This window comes from Quercus suber, unplaced genomic scaffold (genome assembly GCF_002906115.3).
Source record: "Quercus suber isolate HL8 unplaced genomic scaffold, Cork oak 2.0 scaffold_83, whole genome shotgun sequence".
NCBI classification, from domain to species: domain Eukaryota; kingdom Viridiplantae; phylum Streptophyta; class Magnoliopsida; order Fagales; family Fagaceae; genus Quercus; species Quercus suber.
In genome coordinates this window covers 806,252-823,984 of record NW_027069548.1, presented here as the reverse complement: position 1 = coordinate 823,984, position 17,733 = coordinate 806,252, and the positions used below count along the sequence as shown (strand labels likewise).

The following is a 17,733-nucleotide window of genomic DNA, read 5'->3' as shown; positions in this document are numbered from 1 at the left end:
TTATTTAGGTTGTGCGAAGGAAGTGCTACCCTCAACTAAAATTGGAGTAAAGAAATTGCAAGATAATGCCTGAATTGCATTGAGCTCTGATCCAGACATATTCAAGTTTACTTGCTGAAGCCTTTCAACTTCTGCTATCTAAAAAACAAAAAAAAAACTTTAGAAGTAAGAAATGTTTTAACAAACATGAATGCGGTTTATTAGCAAAAAATTTGACGTGTGATGCCATTAAATTTTACTCTTTTTTTTCTAATTTTTTTTATTGGGTGATAATTTTTTGGTTTTAGGTCTGCTTTAGAATGATTCAAACATGAACTTTAGCTCATGGGTTATCAATTCCAACTTTGGAAATGGAAATAAAGACACTAAAAATGTGAATGCCATGAAACTTAATTGCTATGTTTCACTCATCCGTGTGTAAATCACTTTTCAAAGGAGACTACATGTAAATTCAATTCAAACCATCAAATATTAAAATCCCATATTGTTGTGTTTTAGTAAGTAAAACACTTTCTAGAGAAAGTCAATAACCTCTTGCCTGTGTTTTCCTATTTGTTTTGTTTTATTTTGTTTTTTCTCCATCCTCTCCCTTATGACTCCATGAAAGGGTTTTGGAAGTCAATAATTTGGTGTGAAAATAAGCAATGGATCACAAGACACACCGTTTAAATATAAGGTGGGGAAAATCCTATTGAAAGGTTGAATAGGTTTGTCCTATCTAAGCAAGTGTTGTACTAAAATCATTTGAAATCTGTAAATACAAATATCTAGTTGTTTTGATTAGTTATTTTAAGCCCGTTAATTTGCTACCAATCCTCAATCAAAAAGGTATTTAACAAGTCACATGGTCAAGTCCATATATAATTTAGGAGAAATATTCTTATACACGTGTTAACGTACACTCCGTACATACAATGTCTATAATTTCACAAACAATATCCACATTTTTTAAACATATCCGTGTTTAAGACGTAAATTGGATGATGTGTATAGACAATGTACACTAATGGGTGTTGAATAATTGGTGCTCTATAATTTAGTCTAAGAAGTTTAGCAAATATACCTTTGCTTGAAGATAAACACTTTCATTTTCGAGCTCCATCACCTAGAGAAAATTTTGGATATCAATTAGCCAGTAAGAAAGTTTGACAAGTAGTAAAATAGAAATGAATTAAAATGAAGTAAGATAGGATTTACTCTTTTCTGAGAATATTCAATTTCAGCCAGCAACATTTCATGCTGTTGTAGTGAACAAGTAAGAGAATTAGACCACATTATAAGGGAGGAAAATTAAATGAGATAGACGATAGCGTTTTAAGATATTGGGAAGTAGAAGTTAAGAAATCAGTGACATGTCAAAATGTGATTGAGCTTGGTCTTCCTATTGTGTCTTAGAATGCACGTTAACATTTTCTTTACTTTTTCTTTCCATATCACCATTATTTTATATTTTTACCTTCTTTGACCTGATTCTAGTGAGTCCTTGTTCAATCCTGCTCTCCAATTGTTTCATTTCTTTGATGCTAAGAGAACTTAATCCCTCACCCAGTAAATGCCTACAAGTAAAGAAGAAAATTATAATTAATTCTTTGTTATGATTCATTGATTTAAGGCTAATGGAAATGCATTCATATAAACAATATATATATATATATATTCACATAAGATAATAATATTTTTCGTGGTTCTATCAACTCCAAATTTATGTTCACTGGCAATACCAACCAAAATCCACTATCAATGATATGTTTTTTAATCACACCCGCCAAACCTCACAAACTTCACTCAAAAGGCTTTCACAAACAACCCTCACAAAACAAAAAAGAGTAAAAAACTAACCCACAAGTCTCATACATACAAACTCACAATCCATAAGTCCAAATACATTCAAAAGATCCCTTATATGGATTGGTATTTTCAACCCTAAAATCATTACCACACCGCACCATACACAAAAGGACTACTTTAGACAGAACTCTCACCTGACTAAAGCAACCAAAATTTTTACAATAATGCATATTTAAAATCTTCAATTATTATACGAAAAGTTTTCTCTCTAGGCCGTTTACGGAAACCTAGAGGTGAAAAAACTTTGTTCTTGAAATATAGAAACAGAGCAGTTTCTCTCTAGGCTGTCTACGGAAACTTAGAGGTGAAAAACGGGCTTGCCGTAAGGCAAACTTATCTCTCCGTTACGACGGTAGAAAATAGGTGTTTTTCTAGTTTCTATTACACAATGCTGGGACCATGGACGATATTGCAAACAAGTGCGCTGGGCTCCGTTTATCGGATTTAGAAGAATGTGAGGTGGATTTGACACCACCAACGACTAAAATGGGGCACGTTTTGGTTGGAAAGTTTTACACGAAAAGAAGGGTGAGTCTTGAGTCGATGGCTAAGGTGTTGAAGTCTGTTTGGCGAACTGAGAAGAACTTTGAAGTCAGTGACATGGGCGATAACAAGGTTTTATTCTGGTTTGAGGAGGCGAAGGACCTCGATAGAGTTCTCTTGCTCAGCCCCTGGGCATTTGACAAATACTTGGTGGTTATCCATAAATTGAAGGTGGGGGGAAGCAGTTAACAAGTTGAAGTTTAACAGGGCTTAATTTTGGGTACAGATTCATGGACTTCCCACCATGAACCAAATGAAGGAAGTCGGTTTACAGATTGGAGGAATACTGGGGGAAGGGGAGAAGGTCAACGTCGATGAGAAAGGTTTTAGCCTGGGGGGTCATCTTAGAATACGAATGTCGATGGATATCACTCAGCCGCTGTGCCGAGGACGTTGGGTTTGCATTGGGGAATCAGCGGCGACATGGGTTGTGTTGAATATTAGCTTTGATGCCATGTTGAATATTAGCTTTGATGCCATGTTAAATGGAGAATATTATCAAACGCAATGTGTTATACCATGTTGTGTATGCTAGAGTGGATGCGGAAGAGGAAGCATAAAATAGGAACATCAAGAATACGAGGGTTACGTGGTTCAGCCTTGACGGCCTACATCCACGGAGGAATCCCTTAAGGGCTACATCTTTACCTATATGAGAGATTACCTATATTTTGCTATTGGTGTGGGAAGTTGGACCATGTCAAGCGAGATCGCGTCTAGTGGATACGCAGTAAAGAATCGCTTCGATTGGAGGAAAAACAATTCGGACAGTGGCTGTGCGCAACTCAGGAGCGCCTCCAAAGGCCGCAGTTGGTCATTGCGTCGAATAGAAGTAATGTTGGACCATAATGTCTGGGTGAAGCCAATGAGATGGTGGCTCCGACAAGGTGCAGGTCGGACAGGATGGAGGCTGGCTAGGAACATGAGCATGTGACTGATGATATGGATTCCACTAGGCTTGACACTGCAAGCCTAGAGCAAATACGACCACGTGAGGGGGCAGAAATCTCTCGCAATCTGACTACTGCGAATTTTGAGGAGCAATTAAGAGTGATTGACGCCGCTATCTTAGCTGTTACTCCGAATCTAGAAAATCCTCCATTTACAGATTCATTCTCGGATGTTGCGGATAATACGACGAAGAAGGTGGACGATTTAAATTTAAAAAGAATGGGTACAGAGGAGGACAACTTAACAGGCCTTGCTGCTAAGCTCACTTCAGAAATGGGCTTAAGTGAGATGGGCTTGGACTTAGAGGCATCCCTTTCTCATGGCAATACCATGGGGCATGAAGTAAGCCAAGCCCATAACTTATTTTCCATAGGATCCTATACCACAATTCACAAAGCCATCAAGTGGGACCAAGACAAGAGAGGTGACGAGCTCTGGTCAGAAAAAGAAAAGACAAGCACGTAAAGGGGTGGGAAAGGAAAATTTCATGCAAGAAGAACGCAGCCACGAATATGGGGCGGAGGAAGGTCATGATATGGCGAAGATGACAGTTGACAATGATGTTGGGCCGAAGAGAAAACTTCATTCACTGTTGAAAGAAATAGTCATGGAAGAGGACGTGGGGAAGAAACAGAAGATAGAAGGGGAGGTCTTGGTACTCAGTAAACTCATGGCACAACAACTGGGATCAGCGGTGGCTGCGGGACAGCCCCGACGGGAGCAATGAGCGCCGTATGTTGGAACTATCAGAGGCTTGGGAACTCCTGCACAGTTAAAGCTCTCCAGAAAGTGGTTTTGGAGGAAGATCCCATCTTGGTCTTTCTTATTGAGACCAAGCTTATAGTATCGGAAATGGAAGGAATAAAGAGCAAACTGGATCGGCAACAGGCTCTAGTAGTGCCTAGTGTGAGGCGAGGAGGGGGTCTGGCGCTCCTGTGAAGAAAATCAACGAAGGTGGATGTTCAAACTTTTTCTCCTCACCATATTGACGCTATAGTTACTGACGATCATGGTAATAGGAAGTGGAGGTTTATCGGTTTTTATGGACACCCATAAATAAGTAAAAGGGAGGAGTCATGGCAACTGTTGGAGGAGCTTGAGAAAAGGTATACTCCGTCGTGGATTTGCATGGGGGACTTCAATGAAATACTATACTTACGAGAGAAGGTGGGTGGTAAGTTACGTCCGGAATGGCAGATGAACAACTTCAGGACAACAATAAACCGATGCAAACTCCCAGACTTGGGTTATATTGGAGCGGATTATACCTGGAGTAGAAAAATGGGGGCACATGGTTGGGTCAAGGAATGCCTGGACAGGGCTTTGGTATGCTCGGACTGGTTGACTATGTTCCCAAATGTTCGATTATTTCACGTGGCCACCTCGAGGTTGGATCATACTATGTTGGTCTTTAAAACTCCACGGTCTGGTCGGAAAGCGCGAAAAAAAAAAATTTTCAGGTTTGAAGCTATGTGGCTAAGAGATGAACAATGGATGTGGTTAAGGATGCATGGGAGAGGGGGAGATGTATGAGTACTCAACACTAGTTCACACAGTGCTTGGAGGAATGCAAAAGGTCACTTTCTATCTGGAACAAAACTACCTTTGGCCATGTGGGTTAGAAGATTGCAGCACTACAGAAAAAACTTCAAGGGTTGGAAGGGAGACAGGATGGCATTGCACGGATGGAGGAGATTTAGGCCACGAAGATGGAGCTGAACCGATTGATGGTGGTTGAGGAAGATATATGGCATCAGAGATCGAGGAATTGCTGGTTAAGGACTAGGGATCGTAATACTTCTTTCTTTCATGCCAAAGCTTCCAACAGACACCAACGAAACACCATCCACCAGATTAGGGATGCTGAAGACACTTGGCAAGAGGATGGGGAGGTGATTGGTAGAACTTTTGTGGAGTATTTTGAGCAACTCTTTACGTTCTCTCAACTGAATGTTAGTGCTGAACTTATTGATGCTATTCACTCCAAAGTGACTGATAGGATGAACTCCAAACTCTTACAAGAATTCCAAGCTTCTGAGGTAGAGCAAGCTTTGAAACAAATGCACCCTATGAAGGCACAAGGACCTGATGGTATGCCCCCCTTATTTTACTAGCATTTTTGGCATACTATAAACTCTATTGTTATACAGACTGTTCTGGATTTTCTTAACCATGGTGCAGGTCCCCCTAAGTTTCATGAAACTCACATAGTTCTTATTCCCAAAATAAAGAACCCTAAAAGAGTGATAGACTACTGACCAATAAATTTGTGCAATGTGGCCTACAAACTAGCATCTAAAGCAGTGGTGAACAGGTTGAAGATGGTTCTACAGGATATTGTGTGTGAGAATCAAAGTGCCTTCGTATCAGATAGGCTCATCACTAACAACGTACTAGTGGCTCATGAGCTAATGCATCACATCAACAGGAAGAAAAAGGGGAAATGTGGGGAGATGGAATTGAAGCTAGATATGAGCAAGGCCTATGATCGGGTGGAATGGGGCTGTCTACAATAAATAATGTCAAAACTGGGATTCCATGAGAACTGGACTCGGCTGGTTATGAGGTGTATTTCATCGGTTACTTATGCGATATGCATCAATGGGACGCCTTGTGGACAAATCATTCCAATATGTGGTTTGCGTCAGGGGGACCCATTGTCGCCTTACTTATTCCTTATTCGTGCCGAAGGCTTATCTGCACTACTACACAAGGCTGTCCAAAGAAAGGAGTTAAGGGGTGTAGTAGCGTCGACGAGGGGGCCTAGAATTTCACGCCTATTTTTTGTTGATGACAGTCTGATTTTTGGGTGGGCTACAATAAAGGAATGTGAGGAAATATAGCGGGTATTGTAGGTGTATGAAGCATCCTCGGGGTAGCAATTAAACAGGAATAAGACTTCATTATTCTTTAGCCATAATATAGCCAACGAGTAAGAGAGGCGATCAAGACGATGTTCGGTGCGCAAGTCATAAAACCACATGAATCCTACCTGGGGCTCCCTTCCTTGGTAGGCAGGTCGAAGAGGAATACGTTTGCTCAGTTGAAGCAGCTGGTCTCAAACAAATTAGCGAGGTGGAAGGAAAAATTACTTTCAAGCGCCGGTAAGGAGATTCTAATAAAAGCAATTGCCCAAGCAGTACCATCATATACAATGAGATGCTTTAAGCTCCCTAATACCTTATGTGATGAGCTGACAGGGATGGTAAGACAATTTTGGTAATTTTGGTGGGGACAAGTGAAGGAGGAGAAGAAGCTCGCATGGATGAGCTGGGAGAAAATGTGTCTACCAAAAGAAAAATTGGGTATGGGCTTTAGGGACTTGAAGCTTTTCAACATGGCTCTATTGGCAAAGCAGGGGTGGCACTTGCAGACAAACTCTTCATCATTGTTCTATAGAGTTTACAAAGCCAAGTACTTCCCAATGTGCGACTTCCTAGAGGCTACTTTGGGTGGCTAGCCATCCTTTGCTTGGAGGAGCATATTGTCAGCTCAGGCAGTGGTCAAACGAGGTGTAAGATGGCAAGTAGGTGATGGGGAACAAATTCAGGTTTGGAGGGATAAGTGGCTGCATAACCCGAGCATATACAGGGTAGTCACACTTGTGAGGCTTGGTTTGCAAGTGACACGGGTTTGTGACCTACTTGATGTCGACTGGATCGAATGGAAGGAGCATCTGATTCGCCAACGGTTCCTCCCCTAGGATGTGGAAGCAATCTTAAGCATTCCCCTAAGTACACATGGTGCCAGAGATCGTCTGGTGTGGGCGGCAAGCAAAAATGGGAAGTTTACGGTGTAGAGTGCATATCGACTGGCCCAAGAAATGTCCACTGGAGGAAATTCGCCTGAGAGCTCGAATCCTGCTACCTTGAAAAAGGTGTGGTGGGACCTTTGGAATATGCAAGTGCCGAATAAAGTTAAGCACTTTGAATGGAAGGCATGCCGTGACATTTTAGCAACAAGGGAGAACTTATGGAAGAGAAACATCACGAAGGATAATCTTTGTGAGTCATGTGGGAAAGCCTCGGAAACCATATGCCATATCTTTTGGTTTTGTGATAGAGCAAAGGAGGTATGGTCGTCCAATAAGTTGATTTTTTCGTTTGACATCATCTTGGAAATTTATAGATGTGATATGGAAATTACAGAAGTGGTTAGACAAGTGCCCTGGCTTAGTAGAAAGGACTATTATGGTATGCTGGGGAATATGGAAGCAAAGAAATGAGGTCAGACATGGTGGTGTGAGTCGAAATGGATTAGCTATTATGAGAAGCTCTCTAAGGATTTTGGACGAGTTTCAGGTAGCAAATGAGAAACCACATACCACGAGAGAGTCAACCACAAAGAAGATTAAATAGTACCCTCCACAACTGGGTAGTTATAAAGTCAATGTAGATGGCACAGTTTTCACCAAACAGAAGCAGGTTGGTATTGGGGTGGTAACACGTGACTTGGCAGGAGAAGTGATCGCTGCTTTAAGCCATAAGCTTGGTCGTCCCTTAGGTGCGTTGGAGACTAAAGCCAAAGCTATGGAGGTGGGAATCCAGTTTGCATTGGATGTAGGGGTCCAAGATGTAATCTTGGAGGGTGATGCTCTGAGTATATGTAATGCACTTAGAGGAGTGGGTGAAGTGTCCACATCTGTGCAAAATCATGTGGCTGGTATGTCTCAACGTGCAAAAGCTTTTAGAAGTTATGCTTTTTCCCATACCAAAAGGCAGGGAAATATCCCTGCAGACCTGTTGGCCCACCACGCTAGAGGTATAGAAAGCTACGTTGCATGGCTAGAGGAGTGTCCTAGTCTTATTGAGCATGCATGTACTCATGATATTGTATCTTTTTCCCATGCTAAATAAAGTTGTGTTTCCTATCAAAAAAAAAAAAAAAAATCTTCAATTATATTTCTTGATGAATAATAAATATGATATTACTTTTTTAATAAGGAAAATATTTCCTTTCATACTAAGAAAAATAATTTTTTTTTAACACCAAGGAAACCAAATCCAAATAACAATTTTTTTAAACTCTTTAAGAGCCTCCAAAATACCTCTAATCACCAAACTTATCTATGTTAATACATTATCCATCAAATTATAAAAGCCAACATATTATTAACACATGAAGCTAAGCATATTTATTGAAAAAAATTCTTTTGATCTAACACATTCGAGTTCTTATGGTGAAAAAAAATTGAGGTAAAAAAATTCTAATATAACTCCCATTTATATAAACATTCATAAATGTTTGGGCATATTTTGTGTATATCCTTGGTATAACTCATGCTTAATTGCCTAATAGGTTTTATGGATGCACATGTATTGATAAAAGAATGATATGACCGCTAGATCTTCATCTCTTTCATAACAAGGCCACAAATAGATTTATTGTTGGATGACTTTGATTGATTAATATTAATATCACAAGCATAATAGATGAGGCCCAAAGCATTAAGTGGAATTGAGACAATGTCGTTACAATTGTGGGATCACCACTTCTCAGTATTAAACTTAATTTTCCAATTGAAATTCAATATATATATAATTCTTGGATTAATTTCATGTTTTATCTTTACTTTCATTTTTATTATTGGTAGTTTTCATAATGTGTGCAACATTGTAAAGCCTTTTAATCCATGCCATAGAATAAACAGATGTTCAATGTCTTTGATAAGTTGTGTATAAAGAAAAATAATTTTGAAAAAATAATTTTTTAATCATTCTTTTTCCATTTGCAGTTAGAAACAAGGACAAATGGAAATCACCTGTTAGCGTTTTGCATATTTTGGATGAGTTGTCTCAGTTTTGTAGATTCTTGTTGATAGTACTGCATGTATTCAAAAACATAAATTATATAGGAAGTATATGTTAGCCTTGTCAAGTTCATAAATTCTATAGTACATATGCTAAACAAGAAGAATTTAAAAAGTAAGAAAATTATTAGGTACTCTCGGAGTACCATAAATGCATACTCCTCCCTCTCACATGAATGGTGGGTTACATTATGAATTTAATTAGTAAGACCCACCATTCATGTGAGATGAGGGAGTACACATTTATGGTACTTTGAGAGTATACAATAATTTTCCTAAAAAGTAAATAAAAATGCAACAACTAACCAAACAAATTGTTAATATGGAAAGTGCACTAAACCCTAAAACGAATAGTCAAGTTACAAGTAGAATCTCGCAATCATTTATATGGTACAAATCGACTTAATACACATATAATTTGTCACTCTACACATGTTCGTGCAATATATATTCATTTAATCTAATACATTTGGGATGTTGCCGTTTTCATTTATAATATGTCATAACTCATTATGGGTCTATTTGGGACCTGTTTATTTTGTTGAAATTGAAACTTTTTTGCTGAAAGTACTGTAAATAAAGATAAAAGTTAGCTGAAATAATATAGTGGAATCCATAACAATAACAAAAAGTGCAGTGATGCCCATGAATAATTACAAAAATAAGTTGAATAGTAAAATAAATTGACTTTTTAATTTTTGCCAAACACACACTATAATGCATATATAGAAATTGCTCCCTAGAAGAAAGAGACAAAAAAGTAAAAAAGAATATAGAGAAATAGCTTACTTGAGCATTTGTTTGTGCAATAGAGCTTGTTCCTGAGCCATCATTGCATGCCTTCTTATACCTCTCTATGGTTGATTTTGTGCTATTTGGCAAAACAAATCAAGTTTTCAATGTTAATTCAAAGACATATCTAAATTGTACACATGAAAACACATAAATAAATAAAACACATACATAAATTAGAAATTCTTACAAAATTATGTTCTTAGTTAAGTTGATGTTATAAAATGCTTATGCTTCCAAGATAATCATGTTTAATGCTTAAAAAAAATTAAATAAAGACATTGTTCACTAGATGAAATTATGTAAGGGAAAGTAAATATTTAAGATTATAACACATAAGGCTTGAAGTTTTAGCTTTAGTTTTCAAAACACGCTGATAACATTTTCCACGATTTATGTAATTGAAATAAATCTTTTGTTCATTTTACCCACCTACATGCGTTTAGAACCAGCCATATGAGAGAAATATTATACTTTTGATCATGCTAGTCAATCTTATCTCCATTTTACTTTCTAACAAATGTGAGAGTCACACCATGGATGATACTTTATCAAGACTAGAAACTAATAATTGAGAGAAACTATAAGTTTATATAGCCACAACTTTTTTCACAATCATTGAAGTAACAAGTTGTTAATGATAGAAATTAAGTAGTATTACTATCTTAGTTATGGTCAATGTGAAAATCAATAATAACTTGATACTCAACAAGATAAAAAATGTTACAAAAATATTGCACTTGTAGCAACACTTTTAAGACAATAGAAATTTACGTTAGCTCAACCAAATCTAAGTAAAAACAAACTAGATGGGGAGTCCAATTTATGTAGTTGACTACACTCAGTATATAATAGGGGAATAATTTTAGGGACACACTTAATCAAACACTTAATTTCACAACTTTTTATCTTGTGTGGCTATAAGTGGTTGACACTTTCTACTTACTACTAATTATAAGGACTCATCGCTTTCCATCAACTACTCACAATTACACAAATCAATAGATTGTGAAGTTGGGTGTATTTGTAATCAACTTATAATAGGATCCTTGTGATTTGTACATGTTGTCAAGAAGATGAAGAACAATGTCCTTAATTAAAATCCAGAGAATCATTATACTCTATAAGTGGTACATTTTCAAGTCAACTCAATGTCTCAGTCACATAGAAAGAAAAACCAATGTCATCCCTATGCATTTGCATCCCCCAACACACTAAGGGCCTGTTTGGATAGAGCTGAAAACTGAAAACTGAAATTGAAAACTGAAAAATACTGTAGCAAAATAATTTTTAAATGTGTGAATAGTACCGTGGGGCCCATTTTTAATGAAAAAGTTGTTGAAAAGTGAAAATTGTGGGTCCGTGAATAGTAAAAATTGGGTGAGAAAGTCACATGTTGTGGCTACTGTTCAATGAACAGTAGCCACAACAGTGTTGCTACAGTAACACTTTGTCTGGAAAAGCTGGGGACGCGTGAAAAAAAAAAAAAAAAAAAAGGCTGAAAACGTAAACGTGCAACGCAACGCTCCAGCCAAACGGTCTCTAAGTATAGAAAGGGGACATGCATCGCCTTTCTTACTTCTCATTTTGACACTAAATAGAAGAAACCCTACCATGAAGAAGGTATTTACTCTTTTGCTTCATCTATTACTTGGTATAATTAACTAATTATAGAAGCAGAATGGACAAATAGCCACTATTGAAAGTTTCAGTCCTATAGAAAAGTGAACAACTCTTAAAAGAAAGTATATATTTTGATTGCTTTAATTAATTAAAACAAGAAAAAAAAAGGGAATTAAAACCTTTAAAAATAAGAGATAAAAGAAAAACTATGGGAATTGAGATTTTTATGTTAACTATGGAAGAGGAAAGGAAATGTAGCTATTGCAGGGTAAACCTTTTTTACATACTTAACTGTAGTATATAAATTCTAATAAAAACACTAAGGCTAGAGACCAAGAACTTGTACTACAATATTGACGGTACTCTCTTAATTGGTACAAAAGGCCTCTCAAAGATGAAGTGTTTCAATAAATGTAAGAACTTGTATTATAATATTCCATTTTATGATCTATTAATTACAATCTATCATATATTATTATTTTTCTTATCAAATAAAAAATTCAGATTCATGACATACTATACATTTAGGGTTTATTGTTGCTGAAAACATTATAGAAAAATAATTTTTAAATGTATGGATAGTATTGTGGGACCTATTTTTAATATTTTTTAATGTGTAAACAATACATGAACAGTGCGTGAACATTGCACGCACTGTTCATGCACAGTACTTTTTTCTCTCAAAGTCAAACAATGCGGCCAAAAAAAAAAAAAAAAAAGGAGAAAACACAACCGAGTAAAACGCAACGCAACTTTAAGCACTATCCAAACCCTCACTTAGAGAGAGAAAGAGTTTTTTTTTTTTTTTTAAATAAATTTTTTAATGTAAATATTGAGAGAATCAGTTGTGGCTATCCTATTTAGGCATGACCATACTAACTACTATCCTATCTAGGCATGACCATACTAACTTATTTATAAGGATGAAACTAGCCTTTTAGTTTTAAGAGTTGTATGAACAAACATTCTTTTAGAATTCATAAATGAGAAATATACTAAAATAATATCAGTATTCATTTAAAATTTAATGTTAAGATATAAATAAAATTTTAACCAAAAAACTATAAATAAAAGAAAGATGTAAAATAATTTTGTCTCGATAAATTTTAAATTCAGAATTTATCAACTGGAATTCAAAATTCTTTTAAATCTCCAAAAGAATCTATGATTGATCTTATACTAAATTTGCAATAATTTCTTTTTAAACTGCAAAATCAAATTGACCTTCTTCATTTTTATTGCAAAACAAAGTTTAGATAAATTTATATCTGTAAATGTTTGTACTTTAGTTGTAGTAAAAACAAGAACAATAAGTACAAGTAAAATCACTCTATAAAGAAGTTTTGATTTATTTTTTGGGCTGGAAAACAAATTGGTAAGTTGTTAATCTTTTTACTGTTACTAACCACTTGGAACAATCAAGAGAGAAATGATAATAAAATATATGTACTTTAGATCTATTACCATTCCCCTCAAAATTTTGAAGAGAAAAAAACAAACACATAAGAACAATCATATAACTTAGAATAGAAATAGCCAAATGCTTTATATCTGAATTGACACCTCCCTATACACAAAATGTTTGAGGGATTACGGAAAAAGAGTTTGAGCTGTAGGATTAGCAGCATATTGTAATTAGACGTAAATGCACTTTTGGTCCCAACATTTTTGGATAATTTTTATTTTGGTAACTACATTTCTGTTTTACTACTTTTAATTCCTAAATTAAAAAACACGTTTTATTTTAGTCCTTATCGTTAGTCTATTAATAGAAATTGCTGATGTGGCTAATTGAGGACACTGTTGGCAGTTTTAACGCTGACATGACTATTAAAATAATTTTATATTTTCAAAATTCCATGTCAGCATTTTTCAAAAATTTTTAAAAATTTTAATTAAAAAAATGTCAAAATAAAAAAAAAAACTTAAAAAAAATTAAAATCTGATTAAATTTTCAATTTTTTTTTCCCATTTTGGGTTTTAGCTCTTCTCTAAACTAATGAATTTTTTTTTTTTAACAGACAACTTTTGAATTGACTATCTCCCTCTCTCTCTTTTTCTCAGCGAGCTCTCATTTTCTCGCACTTTCTCACCTTCCAAACAAACGGCGAGAAAGTCGAGTGAGAAAGCAAAAGCTACAGAGAAAAAAAAAAAAAAAGCAAAAAAATTGTAATCGTTAAGTACTAAAAAGCAAGGTCCAAGACTTCAAGTATAAAAGGTCAAGTCGATTTGTTTTCAGTTCCGTCATTTTTCTCAAACACTCCGCCACTGATTATCTCAGCTCAATCCTTCGGAAGTTGCTCTATATGATCGGTTTTTTTGAGTAGAGGAAAAAGTGAGTATGTGAATGGATTTTAGCGTTTTGTTTTCTTATTGTTCAATATTGGCCTTGAGGTGGGGTTTATTTTTATAAGTCTTGGTGTAGCCTTTTCATTTTATGTGTCCTCATGAAAAGAATTAAACTGAAGTTTTGAACTCAATGTTTTAGTTCCAAGAAGAAATATGTTTTTGGATTAGGCTCTGTTCAGGTTTTGGTGACAGCGTTGGTGGTTGGCTTGGGCTTTAGCTCTTCTCTAAACTAAAGAATTTTTTTTTTTTTAAATTTTAATCAGATTTTAATTTTTTTAAAGTAAATTTTTTTTGAGATTTTTTTTAATTAAAATTTTAAAAAAACTTTTGAAAATTGCTGACATGGAATTTTAAAAATATAAAATTATTTTTAAAAATATCTTTTTAATGGTCACGTTAGCATTGAAAGCGCCAGCAATGCACTCAGTTAGCTACATCTGCAATTTTTATTAGTGAACTAACGGTAAGGACCAAAATGGAACACATTTTTTAGTTTAAGGACTAAAAATGGTAAAATAGAAATGTAAGGACTAAAATATAAATGACTCCAAAATGTAGGGACCAAAAGTGTATTTACACCTTGTAATTATCTTTAAAAAAAAAAAAAAAATTAGAATAGAACTAAAATGTATTTTTCTTGAAGCGCTTTAGTCTCTTCTTCATGATTTGCCCTTAATTCTCTACTAATTAAGATGTTTTTCTTATTTTGTCGATTTTAGATGTATAAAACACTAAAAACGTAGAAAACAAATTTAAAAAATATTTAATGTTAAAAAGGTTTTTTATTTAGAGGAAAGCCAAAAGTTGTAGACTAACAGACCATTTATTTTCATTGTTGTTTTAGACCTTATTTGGACTAATTGAATTCAGGAAGAAAAAAGGGGGTCAAGGCCATGGCCCCCTTGGTTCTAATCTAATGTGGGTTCATTCCTACTCCTTTACCTGTTGAAGAATCAATGAGTGGCCTAGAGGGGAATGAAGGATGACAAGCGTTCCGTCAAGTGACTTAAGTTATAGCTTAAACTTAGTCTTACTCAAATAATTAGTGGTTTCAGGCAATGAGGGAAGTAAGGATTAAGCTTAATCCAAGTCATGTCATTTAACCAAAAAAAAAAAAAAGGCGAAAAGCCACTTTTAGTCCCTACATTTTCACGCGATTCCCATTTTAGTTCTTACATTTTATTTTTACCGCTTTTAGTCCCTATCCTGAAAAACGCTTTCTGTTTTGGTCCCTGCCGTTACATCAGAGACGGAAAAAGCTGACGTGGCAAACGGCAGGAATAAATAATAATAAATTAATGTCCACGTGGCCTAAATTAATAATAAAAAATGCCACATCAACGTCTAAATTAAAAAAAATTAATTTATTAATTTTAACTAATTAAAAAAATTAAAAACTAAATCAAAAACTAAAAATATCATGAATTTAAACCCAGAAATTAAAAAAAAAAAAAAGGAAAAAAAGAACGATCTGGACAAGATTGAACTAAGAAGATTAATAATAATCGATTAATTGCATGAATATTCAATAATTCTTATTTCCTCCCCCACATTTTTCAATCAACCAATCAAACATCCATATCCAATTAAAACTCCTTAAGCACCATATAAACCCAACAGAATGAAAATAACATACAATTTGATCAGATCAAAACAATAATCATAATCGAATAACAAAGAGAGAGAGAAAAAAAAAAGATCACTTTCTCAAGATCATGAAGGTACATACAACCACAACCCCATATCATGAAAAAAATTGAAAATTGACAGACACCCAGTTGTTTTTACACGCTGAAAATCAAGGCAATAATAACACCCAAATTGACAGACACCCAAATGTTCTTTCAGATTTGTCCCCCCTCCTCCATTTCTCTCCTTTTTTTTTTTTTTTTTTTTTTTTTTTTTGTTCTATGCCCATACTACCGCGAAACGGCATGGATCTCGCTCTCTGCAGCTTCGTGCGACCAGCACGGCTGCGGCAAGCGCCGCGAGGCAGTGGAGGGTTGGGTTGGGTCTGGATCGAAGTCTGAGACGGGGTCTGGGGCTGGGCCTAGATCTGGGCCGTAGGCGGAGTGGGCAGAGGGAGCGGGAGAGGGAGAGGCACGGTGGTGGGTGGGCTGGAAGGGATCGGCGGTGGGGTGGTGGCCTTGGTCTCGACTGGAGAAGAGGAAGAAGCAGCAGCAGCCATGACATTTGTTTAGTGATTGTGGGTGAAGAAGAAGAAGATCTCGCCCAACAACCCAGATCTTTCATCTTTTTAGTTCAATCTTGTCCAGCTCGTTCTTTTTTTTTTTTTTTTTTTTTTTTTTTTTTTTTAATTTCTGGGTTTAAATTCATGATATTTTTAGTTTTGATTTAGTTTTTAATTTTTTAATTAGTTAAATTAATAAATTAATTTTTTTTAATTTAGACGCTGACGTGGCATTTTTTATTATTAATTTAGGCCACGTGGACATTAATTTATTATTATTTATTCCTGCCGTTTTTAATAAAGAGTTTTTTTTTTTTTTTTTGTTTATAAGTATTTATTATATGCGTAAATTTATTTGAGATGATTTTTTAATTATAGTATTAGTTAATAATTAACTTTCCATTTTCTTTTAACTTTGTCTCCTATCTAATAATCTAAAATCATCGTTATGCCTTCACAACTATTTACTAGTATAACTTTTTATTTTTATTATTGACTTCAAAACTCAAAATTATTACTATTATTATTAATGTGTTTTCCAATTAGCTTAGTTAGTAATATCTCATGTAATCGAATAAGATTCGGAATATGAACTCTATTTATACCAAAAACTGATTAATTAGTGTCTTAACATAATAATAAGAGCAATCATCATGGAATGATGGAATGAACCCCATAAATTAAAAATATTACCATCTCAATTAAAAAAGAAAAATATTTACTTACTATTATTATTTTTGGGATAATTACACTTTACCCACCTGTGGTTTGCCTCTAATTCTATGTGCCTACATGTGGTTCCAATTTTGACACTTTGCCCACCTGAGGTTCTCACTGTGAGTGTGCCGTAACCCACCTCTGTTAAAAAAGAAGGGTAAATAAGTCTTTTTACTCCCATTTTATATCTCTCTCCTCCCAAACAAGAAAAACAAACCAAAAAAAAAAAAAAACGAAAGAAAAAAAAGATTAAAATATGGTATTAATTTCTCACCATTCACAAACATGAAGAACACACACAAACATGAAGAGCATGCATCCAGAAAACTAATACATATCAAATCAAGTAATACCATCAAACATAAATCTATCAAAATACAACCCCAAAATATAGCACAACATTTGATCCCAGGAACTTAAGAACAAATGAATTCAAATCAAGCATATATACAATCCCAGGAACTTAAGAACAAACGGATTCAAATCCAGACATATATTTGAAACCCCAATTTCAAATCCAAACTTCTCAAACCCAGAAAAATTATACTCAAATCAACCACTCCACAGATCTCAATCCCAAGACCCACGGACCCAGGTCCACCCACAGCACCATGACCCCATGCGAGTGGTCAAGCTTGACGGTAGCTTCGTCTTTCACCAGAGGCCATTGGATCTCATCGGCGACACGGGCGAGGACGGCAACGACGTCATCGCCCTGGCGGAGATCGACGACTGTGAGATCACCGGGGATCTTGATGAGGACCTCTTCGATGAGATTGTTGTTGAGTACCTCTTGATGAGGACCTCACAGTCATCCTCGGCAAGATTGTCTCCGCCGGGGATCTCACAGTCATCCTCTTAATGAGGACCTCTTCGATGAGATTGCCATTCTCGGCGTCATCGCCATTCT

At 35.6% G+C, this 17,733-nt stretch overlaps 1 protein-coding gene across 1 annotated transcript; it reads right to left on the bottom strand.

Annotated features, from left to right (window-relative positions):
• Nucleotides 1-17,004, bottom strand: LOC112007323 (agamous-like MADS-box protein AGL11). Its single transcript, XM_065773956.1, has 6 exons — nucleotides 16,868-17,004; nucleotides 9,941-10,022; nucleotides 9,104-9,165; nucleotides 1,457-1,556; nucleotides 1,064-1,105; nucleotides 1-138 (listed from the first exon to the last, which is right to left on the bottom strand). The coding sequence occupies exons 1-6, from the start codon at nucleotides 17,002-17,004 to the stop codon at nucleotides 1-3; spliced, it is 561 nt and encodes a 186-aa protein (XP_065630028.1).
• Between the last annotated feature and the right edge of the window lie 729 nt (nucleotides 17,005-17,733).

Excerpts from the sequence above, each read along its gene's own strand:
- LOC112007323 (XM_065773956.1), bottom strand. The coding sequence starts at position 17,004 with ATGGGAGTAAAAAGACTTATTTACCCTTCTTTTTTAACAGAGGTGGGT. Across the intron at positions 9,166-9,940 it reads TTGCACAAACAAATGCTCAA|TACTATCAACAAGAATCTAC; the intron begins GTAAGCTATTTC and ends GAATACATGCAG. Across the intron at positions 139-1,063 it reads GTGTTTATCTTCAAGCAAAG|ATAGCAGAAGTTGAAAGGCT; the intron begins GTATATTTGCTA and ends TTTGTTTTTTAG.